A 15,247-nucleotide genomic window follows, 5' to 3' on the forward strand; every position below is an offset into this window, starting at 1 on the left:
CTAGCAGTTTTGAGGGCTAAAGGTGGTCCTACATGTTATTAGCAGGGTGGTCATAATGTAATGGCTCTTCGGTGTATAAAAAAGGAAATCACCATCAAGCGATCTAAACTTTTAATTGTTTCTTTTTTCTTTGACCAAACTATTTGGACCAAAATTTCTAGATTGTGGCTTCCGCAATAATCTGAAGGTAAAGATTCAAATTGTTCGGAGCCTTAACATTCGTACTAAGAATTTGTCTTTGATCCATTAAGTGTGAGACTTAAAGCTTAAAAATCTGATTATTAAATCAAGAGTAATACAGGATATTCCTTTTTTTTTGTGGGCAGGGTACTCTTATGTTAAGTCTCAAAGGATTATTCATGCATCCTGTGAGACTTAACATAAGATAACTTAACAATATGATGTATTTAGACCAAAATTTCTAGACTGTGGCTTCCGCAATAATCTGAAAGTAAAGATCCAAATTGTTCGGAGTCTCGCCCTTCCTACTAAATATCTGAATGCTCTTGATCCATTAAGAGTAATATTTAAAGCGTAAAAATCTGATTATTAAATCAAAAGTAAATTAGGATGTTTCCTTTTTATTTAGGGTAGGATATTCTAATGTTAAGACTCATAGGATTTTTCATGCGTTGAAAAGTACTCGAAACTTTGCAATAATTGTTTTTATTGTATTGTTAAGATGCCAAATTTATTAGAAATAAAGAGGAAAAAATACGGAGGAAAAAAATTAAAATTCAGCATAAGCATTACTTTTTACTCACCTCTTTTACAGGTATATGAAGAATCGAGTCCATATAGATTGGATGAATAGTTAGAAAATAAAATACCATCCAGTATTGTCCAAACATTGATATAAGTAATGCATAGGTCGGTAAGGAAGTTAGAATTCTTTTCCATGGGATAGGAGGATTCTATATAGGGCATTAAGTATATCAGTGCTTTTAAAACAGAATTTATCATGGTATTGTATTATGTGAAATAAGAAAGGATTGTGGAAAATTTAAATGAAAGTTAAACCAAAACAGCTTAAAGAAACAATAAAATCATCTATTACATTGGTAAAAAGTGTTCACTGGAGGCATTTAGTAATAAATTTTATAAAAATTAAATCACGCAAAGACAAGATTGCATGAGATTTTACTTCTATTGAATGGTATTTATAAAGAGATTCAGAGTCCAAAGGGATAAAAGAATAAATTGTTCTTTAAGAATCAACATGTAAATGAACAACTAAAGGTTTGACATTTTATCACTTATCAGAATAAACTACTAAAATTTTTTTTCCTTTTCATTGAACTTCTTTTAACTTTTGGTAATTTCACTAAAAGTAGGTGCAATGTACTATGACTGTCTTCATAGAATAGTACTGAATAAAATTAATAAAAGGAAAGCATATTTGTTGAGAACATAAGCAAGTAAAAATAAGATTTTCTTTAACAGAATAATTAAAAAATATATATAATTTCTAGATTGGAATGAACTACAGTAAATTTTGCTAAATTTTAGATGATTTGCATCTTACTGATATGTTTTGTAAGTAAGTTTTCTAATGCTTTTAACCAGTATAAGTTCCTTAAATATGACTTATGAAGGGTCCCATTGTTTAATAGTTGCGCAAGATAATATGTTACATTCACGAAATATATCGGCAAGCTCTTAATCGATTACATTAGAGTCTTAATTACCACAGTTTAGTGGATGTGCCCGCTTAATCCAGTTTAATGCGGTCAGTGTGAAAAGAGGAGTTATTGGAAAATGACGCAAAGCATAAATAAATTTTTTTTTTCGAATTAGGCATTTAGTGACAAAGACACTTGAAGTGTTTGTAAAAGTGTACGGTTTGAGAGCAGTGGGTAATTATTTCAGTTTTATGTTGTTTAAGCACTTCAGAGACGAGAATAATATATAAATATAATAAAAAGCGCTGCAACTCATCAGCAGCTGCATTAATAATACATGCATTTGATCGAAAAATGTGTCGGGTTTCGTTATGGCAACGTAGTAAACGTCAAAAGCTTTCGGTCATGTTGAGATTGATTGGATCTTGAATTAACAACAATAACACGAGAACTCAACGATTTTTTTAATCCGTATTCAGTGTAAAACCAAATTCTATTCTTGTCCGCTTTCACATTACCACAACATCAATAGCCATCCTTTCAAATAATTAGATTAAAGATGTTGCGTCATAAATGAATAAAAGTGAAGGTTACGGTTTAGGCATTATTGGATATTGTAAATCCCAAAAAGTAAATTTAAGTCCCGCAGTGGACTGATCGTTAAGACACGGTTCCCAGCAGATCACCGAAGTCAAGCATCACTGGCTGTGGTCAGTGTGCGGGTGGGTGACCCACTTCGATCAGTCTGCGTAGGGACCGAGGGTGTGCGGTATTGGTCCTCGTTAAACTGTGCTACCGTAAAGTGCTCAACTTCGCGTGCATGTCGTCGGGCTACCGAAGCGGGGGTGCCATCCCCTCTGCAGAGGATCAAAATTGTGATGGCATGTCTTCGGATCATCCTCAGGGATGTTTCCCAGACCGTCGCCAATAGCCCACTGTGCAGCTCTAGTGCGACGTAAATTAACAACAACAACAGTAAATTTAAACTCCAATTTTAAATTGGGAAAGAAATAATTGATCAGAATTAATTGGAAAGTTATTGCAAGAAATTTTAGCTCTGAAAGGCTTTACTTCCAACGTAAAGTTGATTTTGTTGTTAAAGATTCTTTTGCATCTGATAATTTGAGAAATAATAATACCTCTGAGAGAACCTTACACTAATGCAGCTGAAATAATTTTGTTGATTGAGTACCTCAAATTTGAAGTCTTTGCGTTTATCGTACACAGCGTTAGTGGTTTCGTTTCGTGTACAGCGTATACAGCGATAGTAGCTTTAAATATAATACTGTATATAAATCTAAAACAATTTCTGCAATTTCATCATCATTAGTTTCAACAAAATTTAAACAGTTTAGATAAAATGAATGATGTAAACTTTGAAACTCAGGAAAGTTAATGCAGAAAATATCCTCAGTATATCTGGAACGTAAAATTTTTTCATTTATCTTGTTACATAGTTGTTTTTCATAGTAAATTAAAAATATGTTAGCCATCGTTGAACTAAAATCGGTTCCCATGGGAATACTATTGATTTGTAAAAGTGAAAGATAGTCCATTATTAATGAAGTTGCTGTATAGACAAAATTTTAAAAGAGCAAGCAATTCATCAATACAAAAATTAATTTTAGCTGTGGCATGTTGAACTATATTAGAAATTGCTATTAATGAAAGTTCGAGATTCAAATCAGTAAAAATATTATCAAAATCAAATTTGCTTATGGAAGAGATATCAATACAAATTTTAAGTTTCTCTATCACAATCACCTCCGTACTATTTTGAACTACCCAAAACCATGGATAGTTTCCTCAGTTCAGAACACTATGTAGTTCTTCTGCAATTACAGCAAGATCTATACCAATAATGGATTTAGCACTGGAAATGAAACGAAAGGTTTTATGTGAAATTCAGAGACAGCATAAAAAATTATTGAAATCTGCTTCTGTGTTTTGCATGTACATGTTCTTGTACTTAATGTTTTGATTTATTTACCTTTCGATTTATAATACTTGAAAAAAGGTTTAACACACTATAATTGCTATGGAAAATGATTCCAGTGTTAGGTACTGGCGTTTTACACATGAAGTCAAAATATTCTTAATCTTTTTTATTTTCATTTAGAATTTTTATATTTTAAGTTTTATAGACTCTGTCACACTTAGTAATGTAATTCATACCTGTTGAACTGTGTTTCCGCTTGTATGTTCGAGAATATATTGTAACTCTCGTTCTGAAATTCTCGTATCATCTGCTGGCTTTTCAGCATACAAAGTTAACAGAAGCACGCTGACTAGTAATCCAAACAATCCTAGAAAATTAATATTTACGAAAGTAAAAGAATTGATAGTTTTACGCTTAGGATATTTAATATTCAAAATCGATGTCTATATTTTTAATAAAAAGTTTCTTTATGCAATTCTTAGGTTGAAAACGAAAAATAATTGATAATGTAACGTAATTAGATTAGATAAACATATTTATTTACCAAAAAAATAAAATATTAGCGACCATCCACCATCTAAGTCAATTTCACTAATAGGTCCAGATATTAAACTTCCGGCAAAGCCACCCATTGGGAAGCCAAGATATAAAAACGTAGCAAGATAACCTCTTTCTTGTATAGGAAACCAACGTGCCGATAATTGAGCAAGGGCGGCAGATGGTGGACCCTGTAAAATGTTATATGAGTGCATGAGCTTTTCGTACAAAAATAGTCATTTTCAAGTCTCAATTAATGTAGTTTATGCTTGTTATGCACAATTTTTGAGGTTCAAAAGCGTACACTTGTACGTATTTTATCAGAATAATGAAAATAAGATAATAATTTTTTTTTCTCATTTTAGTCACAAAATACACGTATAATAAGTAATCACAGTTTGAAGTGCTGGAATAAAATAAGTATATTAACTTTTTCAAATACGCACAAAAAGTAAAATTAACAATAAGGGGTAAAAACTTCGGATCACTCTCCTGATCAAACTATGGGGACCATATTTCCCCGATTGGTGCTAACCATATATTTTGGGGGTCAGAAACCCAAAATCGTTGAGAAAATGGTATGTTTATTTAGAGAAAGTACGTTTTTGTGTTTGATTCTATAACTTAAAATATCGTCGGCACTAATTAAATGGTATATTTGAGGTCACTCCCTTGAGCCATTGAGAAAGAGTCTTAAAACGGGAAGATACAGTAATTAGATAAAAAGTTTTTCAATTTGATCCCTTTTATTTGAAATTTAGAAATACAATTTTCAGTGATTAAGTGGCAGACATTTCTATTTTATATGCTAATTTACGAAAAATATGCGTGCAATATTTGATGTAGTCAAAGCCATGCTCCAAGGGAAAGTAAGAGAAGGGCATGACTGAGTTGACCCCATTGGAATTTCTTAGAAAAAATTTTGTGCATATTGACTTGCGTTTTTAAATGAAAATTACAGATAATTTTTTCATGCCTATACTAGCTGAATAACCGTTCTTCGCACAGGATGAATAGAAAAAAAATCATTTAATCAGTACAGAGCAATACAATAAAAACATACACAGAACTGAAAAACATATGCGAACACAAATGAAGAGTTTAGTAGAAGAGTAAGTAAGTGACATTTTCAGAGGTATTTATGAATCAGTGTAAATAACATGAAGTGGTTGCATCTGTAGGGTATGTTTAATGTAACTAAATTGTTTTTGCTTTCATTTTAACCTTAACATAACAAATCCGCATTAGTTTTGAATAAGTTTGCATGGTTTTTATTTTTAAATTGGGCAGTGGTAAATGAAATAATATAAAGATCATTACTCCTCTAATAAATTGGTTATAAAATACTTCGGAGGTAACGATTTTTTTTTCATTTCAAATATCATTTATTTATTTTCTTTTTTACGAACTCATTTTAAAAGAATTACTATAAACAAAATAAGCATGTGGTATATCAGATAACTTTAGAAAAATTTATTTGGTGATGCTACCACGTCAATGCTGTTCACTGAATTTATCCGACATAGCGAATAAAAAATAATTAAACGTCGAAGTACGTGCAATAAACTATTTTTTGATCAAATACAGCTCTAAGCTAGCAAATATCACTGATGATATCTTTTAAATACTTAAAAAATGGTATTGTCCATAGGTAAATTTAAAACAATGGTTAACGCTTAATCAATCAGAAAATTCCATTTCATTTTTCGTTCATTCCGCTGGAACAGTAACTTACACTTACCTGAATCTTTCAACAATATTTTCAAATATTTTCGTAATAAGATTGCCTGATTATAAAATATGAAAACAGAAGAGCAAATAGAGGCTTGTCAAATCAAACGTTTGGCTTCATTGATAGAATATTAGAAAGCACACCTTTTCGCGGATATAATCGTATGAGGTGATGCAGAGATTATATCTTTTAGTTATTTTGTTTCCCAATGAAGAGAGATATCTTTTTTTCCGGATTTTTATTTTTATAAGTTTTTTATATTTATTTATTTTTCAAAAAAATTTCTTCCTTTCTTTTTTCATTATAATGTAATTTATTCCATAGATGACGCAGTGGTCAAGTGACGTGCTCAACTGCATGCACACTGCTTCAACCTGATCAAAGACAAGTGGCTATCAGTGAGATATTTTTGCTTGAAGCGGAAATTGTGTGTAAATATGGGTAAGAGTAAAGATATGATAGAGTGGCCAAAATGGGCAATTGTGTTTGGCTGTGCCAAGGTCATATGGTGGATAAAGTTGCTTAATTCGTTGGCGTTTCAAAGTTGACTGTTCATATGCGTGGCTGTTGATATACGTGGTCACGAAAGATGCCGTCAGAATTGTGGTCGGAAAAAGATCCTGCATGAAAGTGACCGGAGACGTGTTTCACGACTTTTCAATCAAAATCGCTTCCAAACTGGACAGGAATTACTTCAGTTGCTAAATGAAGATCCATCTCAGTCTTTTAGTGAGAAAACATTTTAAATGGAGCTGCATGCCATGAACACATGGAGTCAAACATCTCGTAAGAGGTCACTGTTCACACGGGCACATAAGGCTGCGCGACTTCTGCGGGCTAGAAGTCACCGAACATGGGCAGTAACTGACTGGCGGAATGTAATATGGCCTGACGAATCACGTTTTTGCATTCATTCAGAAGACGCACGTCTGCAAGTGCAACGCAGACCAGACGAAGCATTTCATCCTGACCTTGTGCAAGCATAGATTAAAGTCGGAGGTGGGTCTGTCATGGGTGTTTTTCTTATTATGGATTAGGCTCCCTCACTGAGGTGGCCATTAACAAGATCCAACATGTTTATTTGAAAGTTCTAGACAATTAGGAATAGCCTTTCAGTCACCCTCTTCATGCGAAGTGTGTTGTCGATACCCCTATTTTTCAAGATGACAACAGTAAAGTTCTTGGGGCTGGAAGTATATGTGACTGGTTTCATGAACACTCAGACACTCAATTACATATCGGCTGACCTGCAAACTCACCTGACTTGAACCCCATTGAAAATTTGTGGGACATGTTGGAACAACGGGTAAAATGCCAAAATCAGCATTCTCACAATTTGGTGAATTTGAGCGATCAAATCCTCAACGAGGGGCTTAAACTAGATTCGACGTACTTTCAAAACCTTGTGGTCTCACTTCCTAACCGAATCCAGGCAGTCATCAAATCTAGAGGCGGTGTTACACGTTATTAAACGATCTTTTTCATGACTTCTCTAAGGGTGACTAATTTTTTGTCCGGTGTGCTTATATATATATATATATATATATTATAGAATGCCTCATGCGAGTCTTTCTATATTAAATGATAAGCTTAAAACAGATGTCTCTTTTCAATATTAAGATGTAGAAATCGTTCTCTCTCAAAGAGCCATGAAAAGTCAAGAGGCCAGATAAAAGATTATTTTCTTCTCCTGGCAGGGAATTCTAAGGAATTTCTTCTGTCTTTTCGCTCCATCCATCGGAACTTGTTGAAATATAAGTTAATTCTTTTCATCTTCTTTTTCTGCTTTAGAGAGAGTAGTTACGTTTCAAAAGTTTCCTTCCGCTATTTTTCTTTTTCTGTTTTTTTCGTAGCAGTGAAACGATAAGTCGTTCTTTGTTTTTTTATTTCGAAACTGATTATTGAGTGAGAACGATGAGGTTTTTATTTTGTTTTCGTAAATTCTTTTTTTCTGTGGTCATAGTTTCCAAACAAATTAATTTCAACTGCCGACCTGTAATAATATGCCTTTAAAGGCTAGATAATTCAAGTGAATCAGGCTGATTCAACAAATAGGCATTTTATTAATTTATATTACGTTATTTAAAACAGTGTTCGTTGGATTTTTGCCTGGATTACACTGGCGGGTTTTCCCTGGCAGGGATGTTGGGTTTTGGCACAGATTTATTTAGCCATGAAAATATGATTTGAATGAAATCTATATTGCATGGGATGTAATCCCATGTAATATAGAATATCTCATGCGAGTCTTTCTATATTAAATGATAAGCTTAAAACAGATGTCTCTTATCAATAAAGATGTAGAAATCGCTCTCTTACAAAGAGCCATAAAAAGTCAAGAGGTCAGATAAAAGTTTATTTTCTGAAGTTAATGGGCAATAATTCGTAGATGAAGTACGCATTAAAATAGTCCCCAAAACTCCCAGCGTCAGAATGGCGCCATCCTTTTAGCAAATCAAAATCTCCAAATGTTCCCATTTGAATGACGTTTCATTAAGATAAGGATAGTCTTGCAACCAATCCCCTTTCAGAACCACCGTTTAAGTAGCAGGAACAGCAAAAATTCGTGGCTTTTTTATATTTTCATGGCTAGATAAATCTGTGCCAAATCCCAACATCCCTGTCATAGAAATCCCAACAATGTAATCCAGGCAAAAGTCCAACGAACACTGCTTTAAATAACGTAATATAAATTAATAAAATGCCTATTTGTTGAATCAGCCTTAGTCTCTTGAATTATCTAGCCTTTAAAGGCATATTATTACACATATATGTAAACCACAAACCACGCATGTATAACATTTGCTGATAATAAATAAATTTATGTCTAATTAAAAAAAAAACTATACAATACCTGGAACATTCCTCTAAAAAGTTGTGCAACCGCAAGCAAATATGGATGTATCCTGGCAGCTGCAGGCGATACTAAATTACACAGAGATGCACCTAAAATACTTGTAATTAATATGCGCTTAACTCCATACCGCGCGGTAAGAAAACCTCCAGGTATTTGTGTAAAAAGATATCCTATATATCCAGCACTCAGTATATATCCTTGGATTTCAGGATTCCAATTGAATTCTGGAACTTTCTGCAAATTAAGAAAAATACACATTTAATGAAATTACACGTGTGAGTTTTTTTTTTAATTCGATTTAATATTCATTCCGAATTAGATGGGATTAAGAATGTGTTTAGTATTTATTATTTTATGATGTTTTGCAAACTTAGTATAGGCCGTAATATCGATTCGGTGCAGAGTGGAGTGGGGGAAAGTGCTTCAAGACTTTTATAAACAGGAGATCAAAATTTAGCCTTTTTTGTAAACAAAAAAATTCTTTAATTTATTTCTGATGAACATTTTGTTACGTAAAACTACAATGGATAACCATAACGCGCACAACAGAATGTCTGAGAGAACACGTTTTAAGCATTTCGCTGGAGTGCGAAGATTCAAGATTGGAACTTTAGTAAACTGTTGAAGCTATTAGATTTTATTTATTTGTTTCTTGAGTATGCTGTAAGCTAGATTTTATTTACTTGTTATTATAGCTTATGTAAGCTGTGAGTTAAAATCTGTTGATTCTGTTGCTATGGTGATAATATAGAACGAAGTTTTGTGTAAATAAAAAGCGTTATGTTTCGTATTCTTTGCAAAATGGAGTCTGAATTCATTTAATTTAGTTGATTAAACTAGAGAACTGCTCTTTCTGGTAGAGTCTCGTAACAATAATTCTGAAATTTTCTTATTTATTTATTATTTTGCAGCTCAATATTTTATACTTCCATCTTCAAGCGGTATTGTTTCTTTTCATCTGTATGCGAACTTTTAGCTAATATCAGATATTAAAAAGAAATGGTTTTCTCACATTCTTCAAATAAAAAGTCATGCGTAGAAGAAAAAAAATGCAGTACCATTTTTTTCAGGGACTTTATGCTGCTTCGATTTTTATTTAGAAGCACATTGTTATTTTTATTTGTGCACTGGTTTCGAAGGATTTTGCAGTAATCCTACGTAATTTAAAAAATTTAAAATGTATCAGAATCAATATTTACCGAACTTACTAAACTTGTAGATTCACTTTCTAAATATGAAGTTTCGCAATCTGCTATTGTCCTATTTTTCAAATTCGGCAGAGTAATGCTGGTGTTAACCATTGCTACTATAGCGAAGCTGATATTTATGCGATGAGTCTGTGTCACCATACCACACAAAAAACCTAGCAATGTGACCACATACCGTCTTTGAAAAATTCCATGGCCTGAAAATAGAGAAATAAATTGAAGAAATAATCTGAAACAAAGTAATTGTTGATATATTATCTGTAAAAATCAATTAATGTATCAGAATTGGAAATAAAATATTTATTTGTTGAGCTGTTAACATCCCTCCAAATTTAAAGTATTTTGCAGACTTTACTGTTCAAAATATGCATCAATAAATTTGTAGGTAAACCAACCAGTGAAGGAACACTTCCCAGTGAAGGAACATTTCATATACGAGTATATTGATTAAAAATAAGAATTTGAAAGTTTTTCTGTAGATTGATTGGTAACAATAGCTTACTGGCAAACAAAAGGAAGTCATCTAGCAATGTTTTGGATTACCTGGTCAAATAGACCTATCTGGAAAAATTTTTGAGTTTGTTATTATCACTGCAACACCTTGTTTCTTTGAAAAAATTATAAGGTGAGTGTTTGTATTTATATGTTTGAAGTGGAATTAATTGCATGTAATAGTTTTATTTTTCTCACTGTGAAAAAGAGAATTCAAAATATAGTTATTGAAGTTATGTCTTATTTTTTTTAAGCATCATATCATAATAAAGTACTGAGATAAGGGGTGTTTATTCACTAGATCACCAAACGATGAAAAACCAGTGAAGGAACAAGTGTTCCTTTACTGGTTTTTTTTTCTAAGTTAATGAAAATAAAAGACAAACTTTTATTTTCTTGTTTCTTTTGTGATGTTCCGCATCAAAAGTATGTTAAAAATACGAAAAACGACTTCTAACCAGTGAGGGAACAGGCATGATCCTTTACTGGTCATAGATTTCCCAGTGAATGAACAGTATGTGTTAATATGTTGACACTTTAATTTTCAATTCATGATTACAAAAAAAAGTCAACATTTTCCAAGCACTTATAGGCAATAATTTCAAGAATATGCTTGTTTTTAAATATTTGTATGGCTTATAAATTCATAAAAAGCATTAAAAAATAACCAAAATTAAGTGTTCCTTTACTGGGTGTTCATTCACTGGTTAGAGCTGTTCCTTCACTTGGTCTTCTTACTACTTGCTATTTGAACCTCCAAAACTTTGAAACAATATTATGTCAGTTCTCTAATTTTTTTTACATAATTTGCAATTAGTAACAAATATGTCAACACTGTCATTTAACTAAAATTACGAATTTTGAAATTAATATGATTTTTTAAAAGGCAAGCGAAGCTTGAGTGTTCCTTCACTGGTTAGTTTACCCTACATAAATCAGAAAATATGACGTCTGAGAGGATAATTCTATAAGTCCATGTTTATAAAGTCAGTAAGTTTATAATTCAGTTTATCTGTCACGTCTTTGCTTATTTCTGTACGATTATATTGATGGAATTGAAAAGCAAATCTTCACTGATCTATAGTTTAAGTTGAGTTTTTTTTTAAATTTATTTTTATCTCATTATTATAATTTTGTTTTATTTCAATAATATTCATTCATTTCTTTTCATTTTGTTATTTTTTGATTCGTTTCGATGGGATTTATTTATTCAGGTTTGGATTGCGTGAATTTATATAAGTTTTATAAACTTTAATTACAAATTTTGTTAATAAAGTTTCCACTATTATTACTAATATTATCTATTAGTAAGGTTTGTTAATAAAGTTTCTTCAGAATCAATGTGACAACAAAGTTTTTAAAACGATTTTTATACCTTAAAAAGGCTTCTACATACTTAATCATATTCATGGCCATGAACTTAGGCCATACTTAAGGACAATCCATTCTAACGTCATCATGAAGCTTTTCTAAAAATCTCCAGTAGACCAACGTTTATTAAAAGCAATAACCCCCAGTGCTTTTTCACAACACTTGAAGAAAATGGTTTGTCAATACAGAAAACTTGAAAAGTTAACACTTTACGGTTTTTAATTTAGTGCCTCATTCATATTATTTTGTTTACTTCTGTTGGATTACAATTGTACTATAAGCGAATAATAATTTTTTGTGATTTGTAAATTTAAAATTGAGTTTTAATGCTTCATTTCAGAAAAATTAGTGAATTATGATTGCACTGCGTGGATTTACGTTAGTATTTCAAATTTTTTTCATATAATTCATTTGTGTAGAATTTTTTTTCTAGTTAATGTCAAGTCATTTATCTTATATCTTAGTTTTAATTTAACACCTTTTCTATATACCTTTACCTTAACATTTAGCTTATATTTTAGTTTTGGTACTCTTAAAAACTATTTTGTCATATTTTTCTTTACTCTTATTTATTGAATTTTATTATATGGTAATTTCTGCTGTAAAGAAAAAGTAATCTATATTAATAACTTTCTTCATTTTTTGTCTATTAGTTGAAAAGGATAAATGGTTCGTACCACCCATAAATATTCGCATATTTTTCAATAACATCAGAAGCAGAAACCGTTTGATCGAGTGAAGTCATTTTACGGTGCATTGAAAGAAAAAGAAAAGAAAAAAAAGCACGTCGTTTTTTTATATGACATAACATTGGAGAGGAAACTCTTTAAATATTCTCCGTGCTTTTGGAAGAAAGAAAGAAAGAGCGTGATTTGTTGCGCAAACGATTTTATTAATATTATTAAGTTTCTCTAGTGTTTTCTGAACTAAAAATAAAGACATTTATGCACAGAGAAATATTTAAGTGTTTCCTCTCAAATGCTAGAATATATAAAAAAGGCGACGCTTTTTTTTAACAATGCTCTTCGAAATGGCAACGCTACGCCACGCTACTGCAAAAAACTTAACTACTAGTTAGTTAGATGAGATTATCGTTTTCTTTTATAATTTCAATTGTATTACGTATTTCAATTTATGAAGTCTGTTGTAGTCGTTTGGTTATTTGTTTTAATTTAGTTCTATGTAATGCTTAGATGTCCGGTGATTTTGAAGATAAAGTACATTTTGTAAATCAAATTCCAATTTATTTTTAATATTTTAATTTCTCATAATTTGTTTTGTACATATATTTATTTCAACAGTGAATACAATACGTATGAAATGCATCATTAAACCTTTTAAGCTAATGGAATCATATTGAACATTTAGCTCGCGGCAATTCATATGAAGTTATGAATACTATTGTGAAATTTTTCGACTGCGCAGTTAAATTGGTAGGTAGCGTTAACTATCTAGATGAAAAAGTTGTATCCTAGTAACAGAATACAAATCGATATTAATTTTTAAAAAAAACATCAGTTGATGTTTCTTTAAATTTTCAAAACGTTAAGTAGCGGATTCTTTCCTTTACTTATCGCTTTTTTTTCAATTCTTTTTTTTAAATTTTTTCATTAAAATTAAAATTTTTGCACTTTTTTCAACTTCAAAGGACAAAGTAATAATTACTGAATATTGCAGAAATATAAGCGTCTTACTGCAAAAATTACAAATTTAAAAGCAGCAGCTTTATTATTATTGTTATGACTTAGAAATCATCAGGATTAAAGTTTCGGAAAAATTTTAGAAGAGTCAAAGCTTAGTTTAATTGTTTTTATTTTTTCATATCAAAGTAACAACAGCATTTATTTTGTAAGTAAGGAGAGAAAAACTTTTACTCAAACTGCTGAGTTTTTTTTAATCCAATTCTGAAGGTCAAAGATTTGTATCAGTTGTATTGAAGGATATTTAGAATAAACTATCGTTTTGATGAGTTATTGTTTACAAACATTTATGACGATAATAATAAATTATTGACGATAAAAAAGAAAAAATTATATTCATTTTAATTAAAGATTTCTATTTTAATCTAGAGAATTGATTTAGAGTGCTTTTGATTTTATTATCATAAATTTGCTTCTCAATATTATTACGGTAATTAAAAGCTATTTAAAAGTACATACTTTATATATACTGTCGATTATAGATATACTATAGATATCACATATTTATGGAAAAAATATAGCAGGTGGTAAATTTATAAATTGCTATAAAGGTGAATTGTCCCAACTATCACAATTTCCTCTTTTGTGTAAGCTGTATCAGTTCAAAGATTTTATAGTGTACTAGCTGAATACCCGTTCTTCACACATGGTGAATAAAAAAAAGAAGAAAAGAATCAATAATTCAGAAAAGGAGAGTGGGGTCAATTGTATCATTTCTTTACTTAACTATTTTTAACTAACAAAAAATCCAATATATTATTATTATTAATTGACAGACGAGTAAAGTAGACTATCCTCCACAAGGAAAAAAATTAATACCTTACTTTAAATGTTATTATATTAGTTATTAGCAATTTTTGACAGTCGTGCCCTTGTTACAATTGTCCCCACTTACGGGGTCAATTGTAACACTTCATAAATTCAACTAAAACATAGTTAATTGTACATATTATCATAGCTGTGATATATTTTTTTATTGATCAAAATAGTAGTGATATTTTAGGAGTAAAAATAATAATGAGCAGAGACCTAAAGAGTTAAACTTTTAACTTTAAAGGGGTTAAACATTTTAATTTATGCTGTGAAAGGTGACAAATAAAATAATGCACATGCAACATAATATAAATGATATAGGAAACTACTGGTGGTTCTTAAAGAGTTAAGTAATGGTTTGTAAACATAAGATTATTTATTTTCAGCTGTTACAATCATCCCTTTACTTATTATTACAATCGTTCCCAAGACGCCATTTCAGCTTCACTTGTTAAAAACAATGCTAGTTAATTAACAAAACTAATCTTTTTTTTCGAAATGCTATTTAAGGTGTCAACTTACATATTCGGTTAATAATTTTTATTTGTTTAAACAAAATTACTATGTTACAATATAATATTCTAATACCAAAAAAAGTACTTAAGAAGCGTGAAAATATCTTTTGTGATGTAACTCTTTCAAAAGCACATAAAAATGGTTGCCAACAGGGGTGTATGTGTAGATTTAATAAATGTACCTTGTGCGCCACCTAGGAACCAAATCTAGAACCCGAAACTCGAAATTTTTGCTCTTTTACAATCGTACCCTGTTACAATTTACACCACTCTCCCCTACTCAGAAATAAAACGCAATCATGCTCAAAACTGAAAGACATATACCAACACAATTAGAGAGCTTTAGAGAAGAATCTAGAAGAACTAGAGAGAGGAATCAGGTGAATGACGTTTTTAGGGGAATTATTGAATTAGAAAAAAATAACAAAAAGTGGTTGTGTCAATATGGGTATGCTTAATTT

The 15,247-nt window shown here is 31.0% G+C and overlaps 1 protein-coding gene across 2 annotated transcripts in view; it reads right to left on the reverse strand.

The window, feature by feature from the left end:
* The window catches only part of LOC107443294 (sodium-dependent phosphate transport protein 1), a 33,041-nt gene that overhangs the window by 16,198 nt on the left and 1,596 nt on the right, over window positions 1–15,247 (reverse strand). The window contains exons 2-6 of one of the 2 annotated variants that reach the window (XM_016057111.3): window positions 9,887–10,092; window positions 8,685–8,921; window positions 4,106–4,289; window positions 3,798–3,928; window positions 765–914 (exon numbers count right to left, since the gene is read on the reverse strand). In XM_016057111.3, the coding sequence (XP_015912597.1) occupies window positions 765–914; window positions 3,798–3,928; window positions 4,106–4,289; window positions 8,685–8,921; window positions 9,887–10,092 (908 nt within the window). The remainder of the gene's footprint in view (window positions 1–764; window positions 915–3,797; window positions 3,929–4,105; window positions 4,290–8,684; window positions 8,922–9,886; window positions 10,093–15,247) is intronic. The other variant, XM_016057112.3, reaches the window with a different exon arrangement.

Source organism: Parasteatoda tepidariorum, chromosome 4 (genome assembly GCF_982258835.1).
Source record: "Parasteatoda tepidariorum strain Cologne lab strain chromosome 4, Ptep-v5.0, whole genome shotgun sequence".
NCBI classification, from domain to species: Eukaryota; Metazoa; Arthropoda; class Arachnida; order Araneae; family Theridiidae; genus Parasteatoda; species Parasteatoda tepidariorum.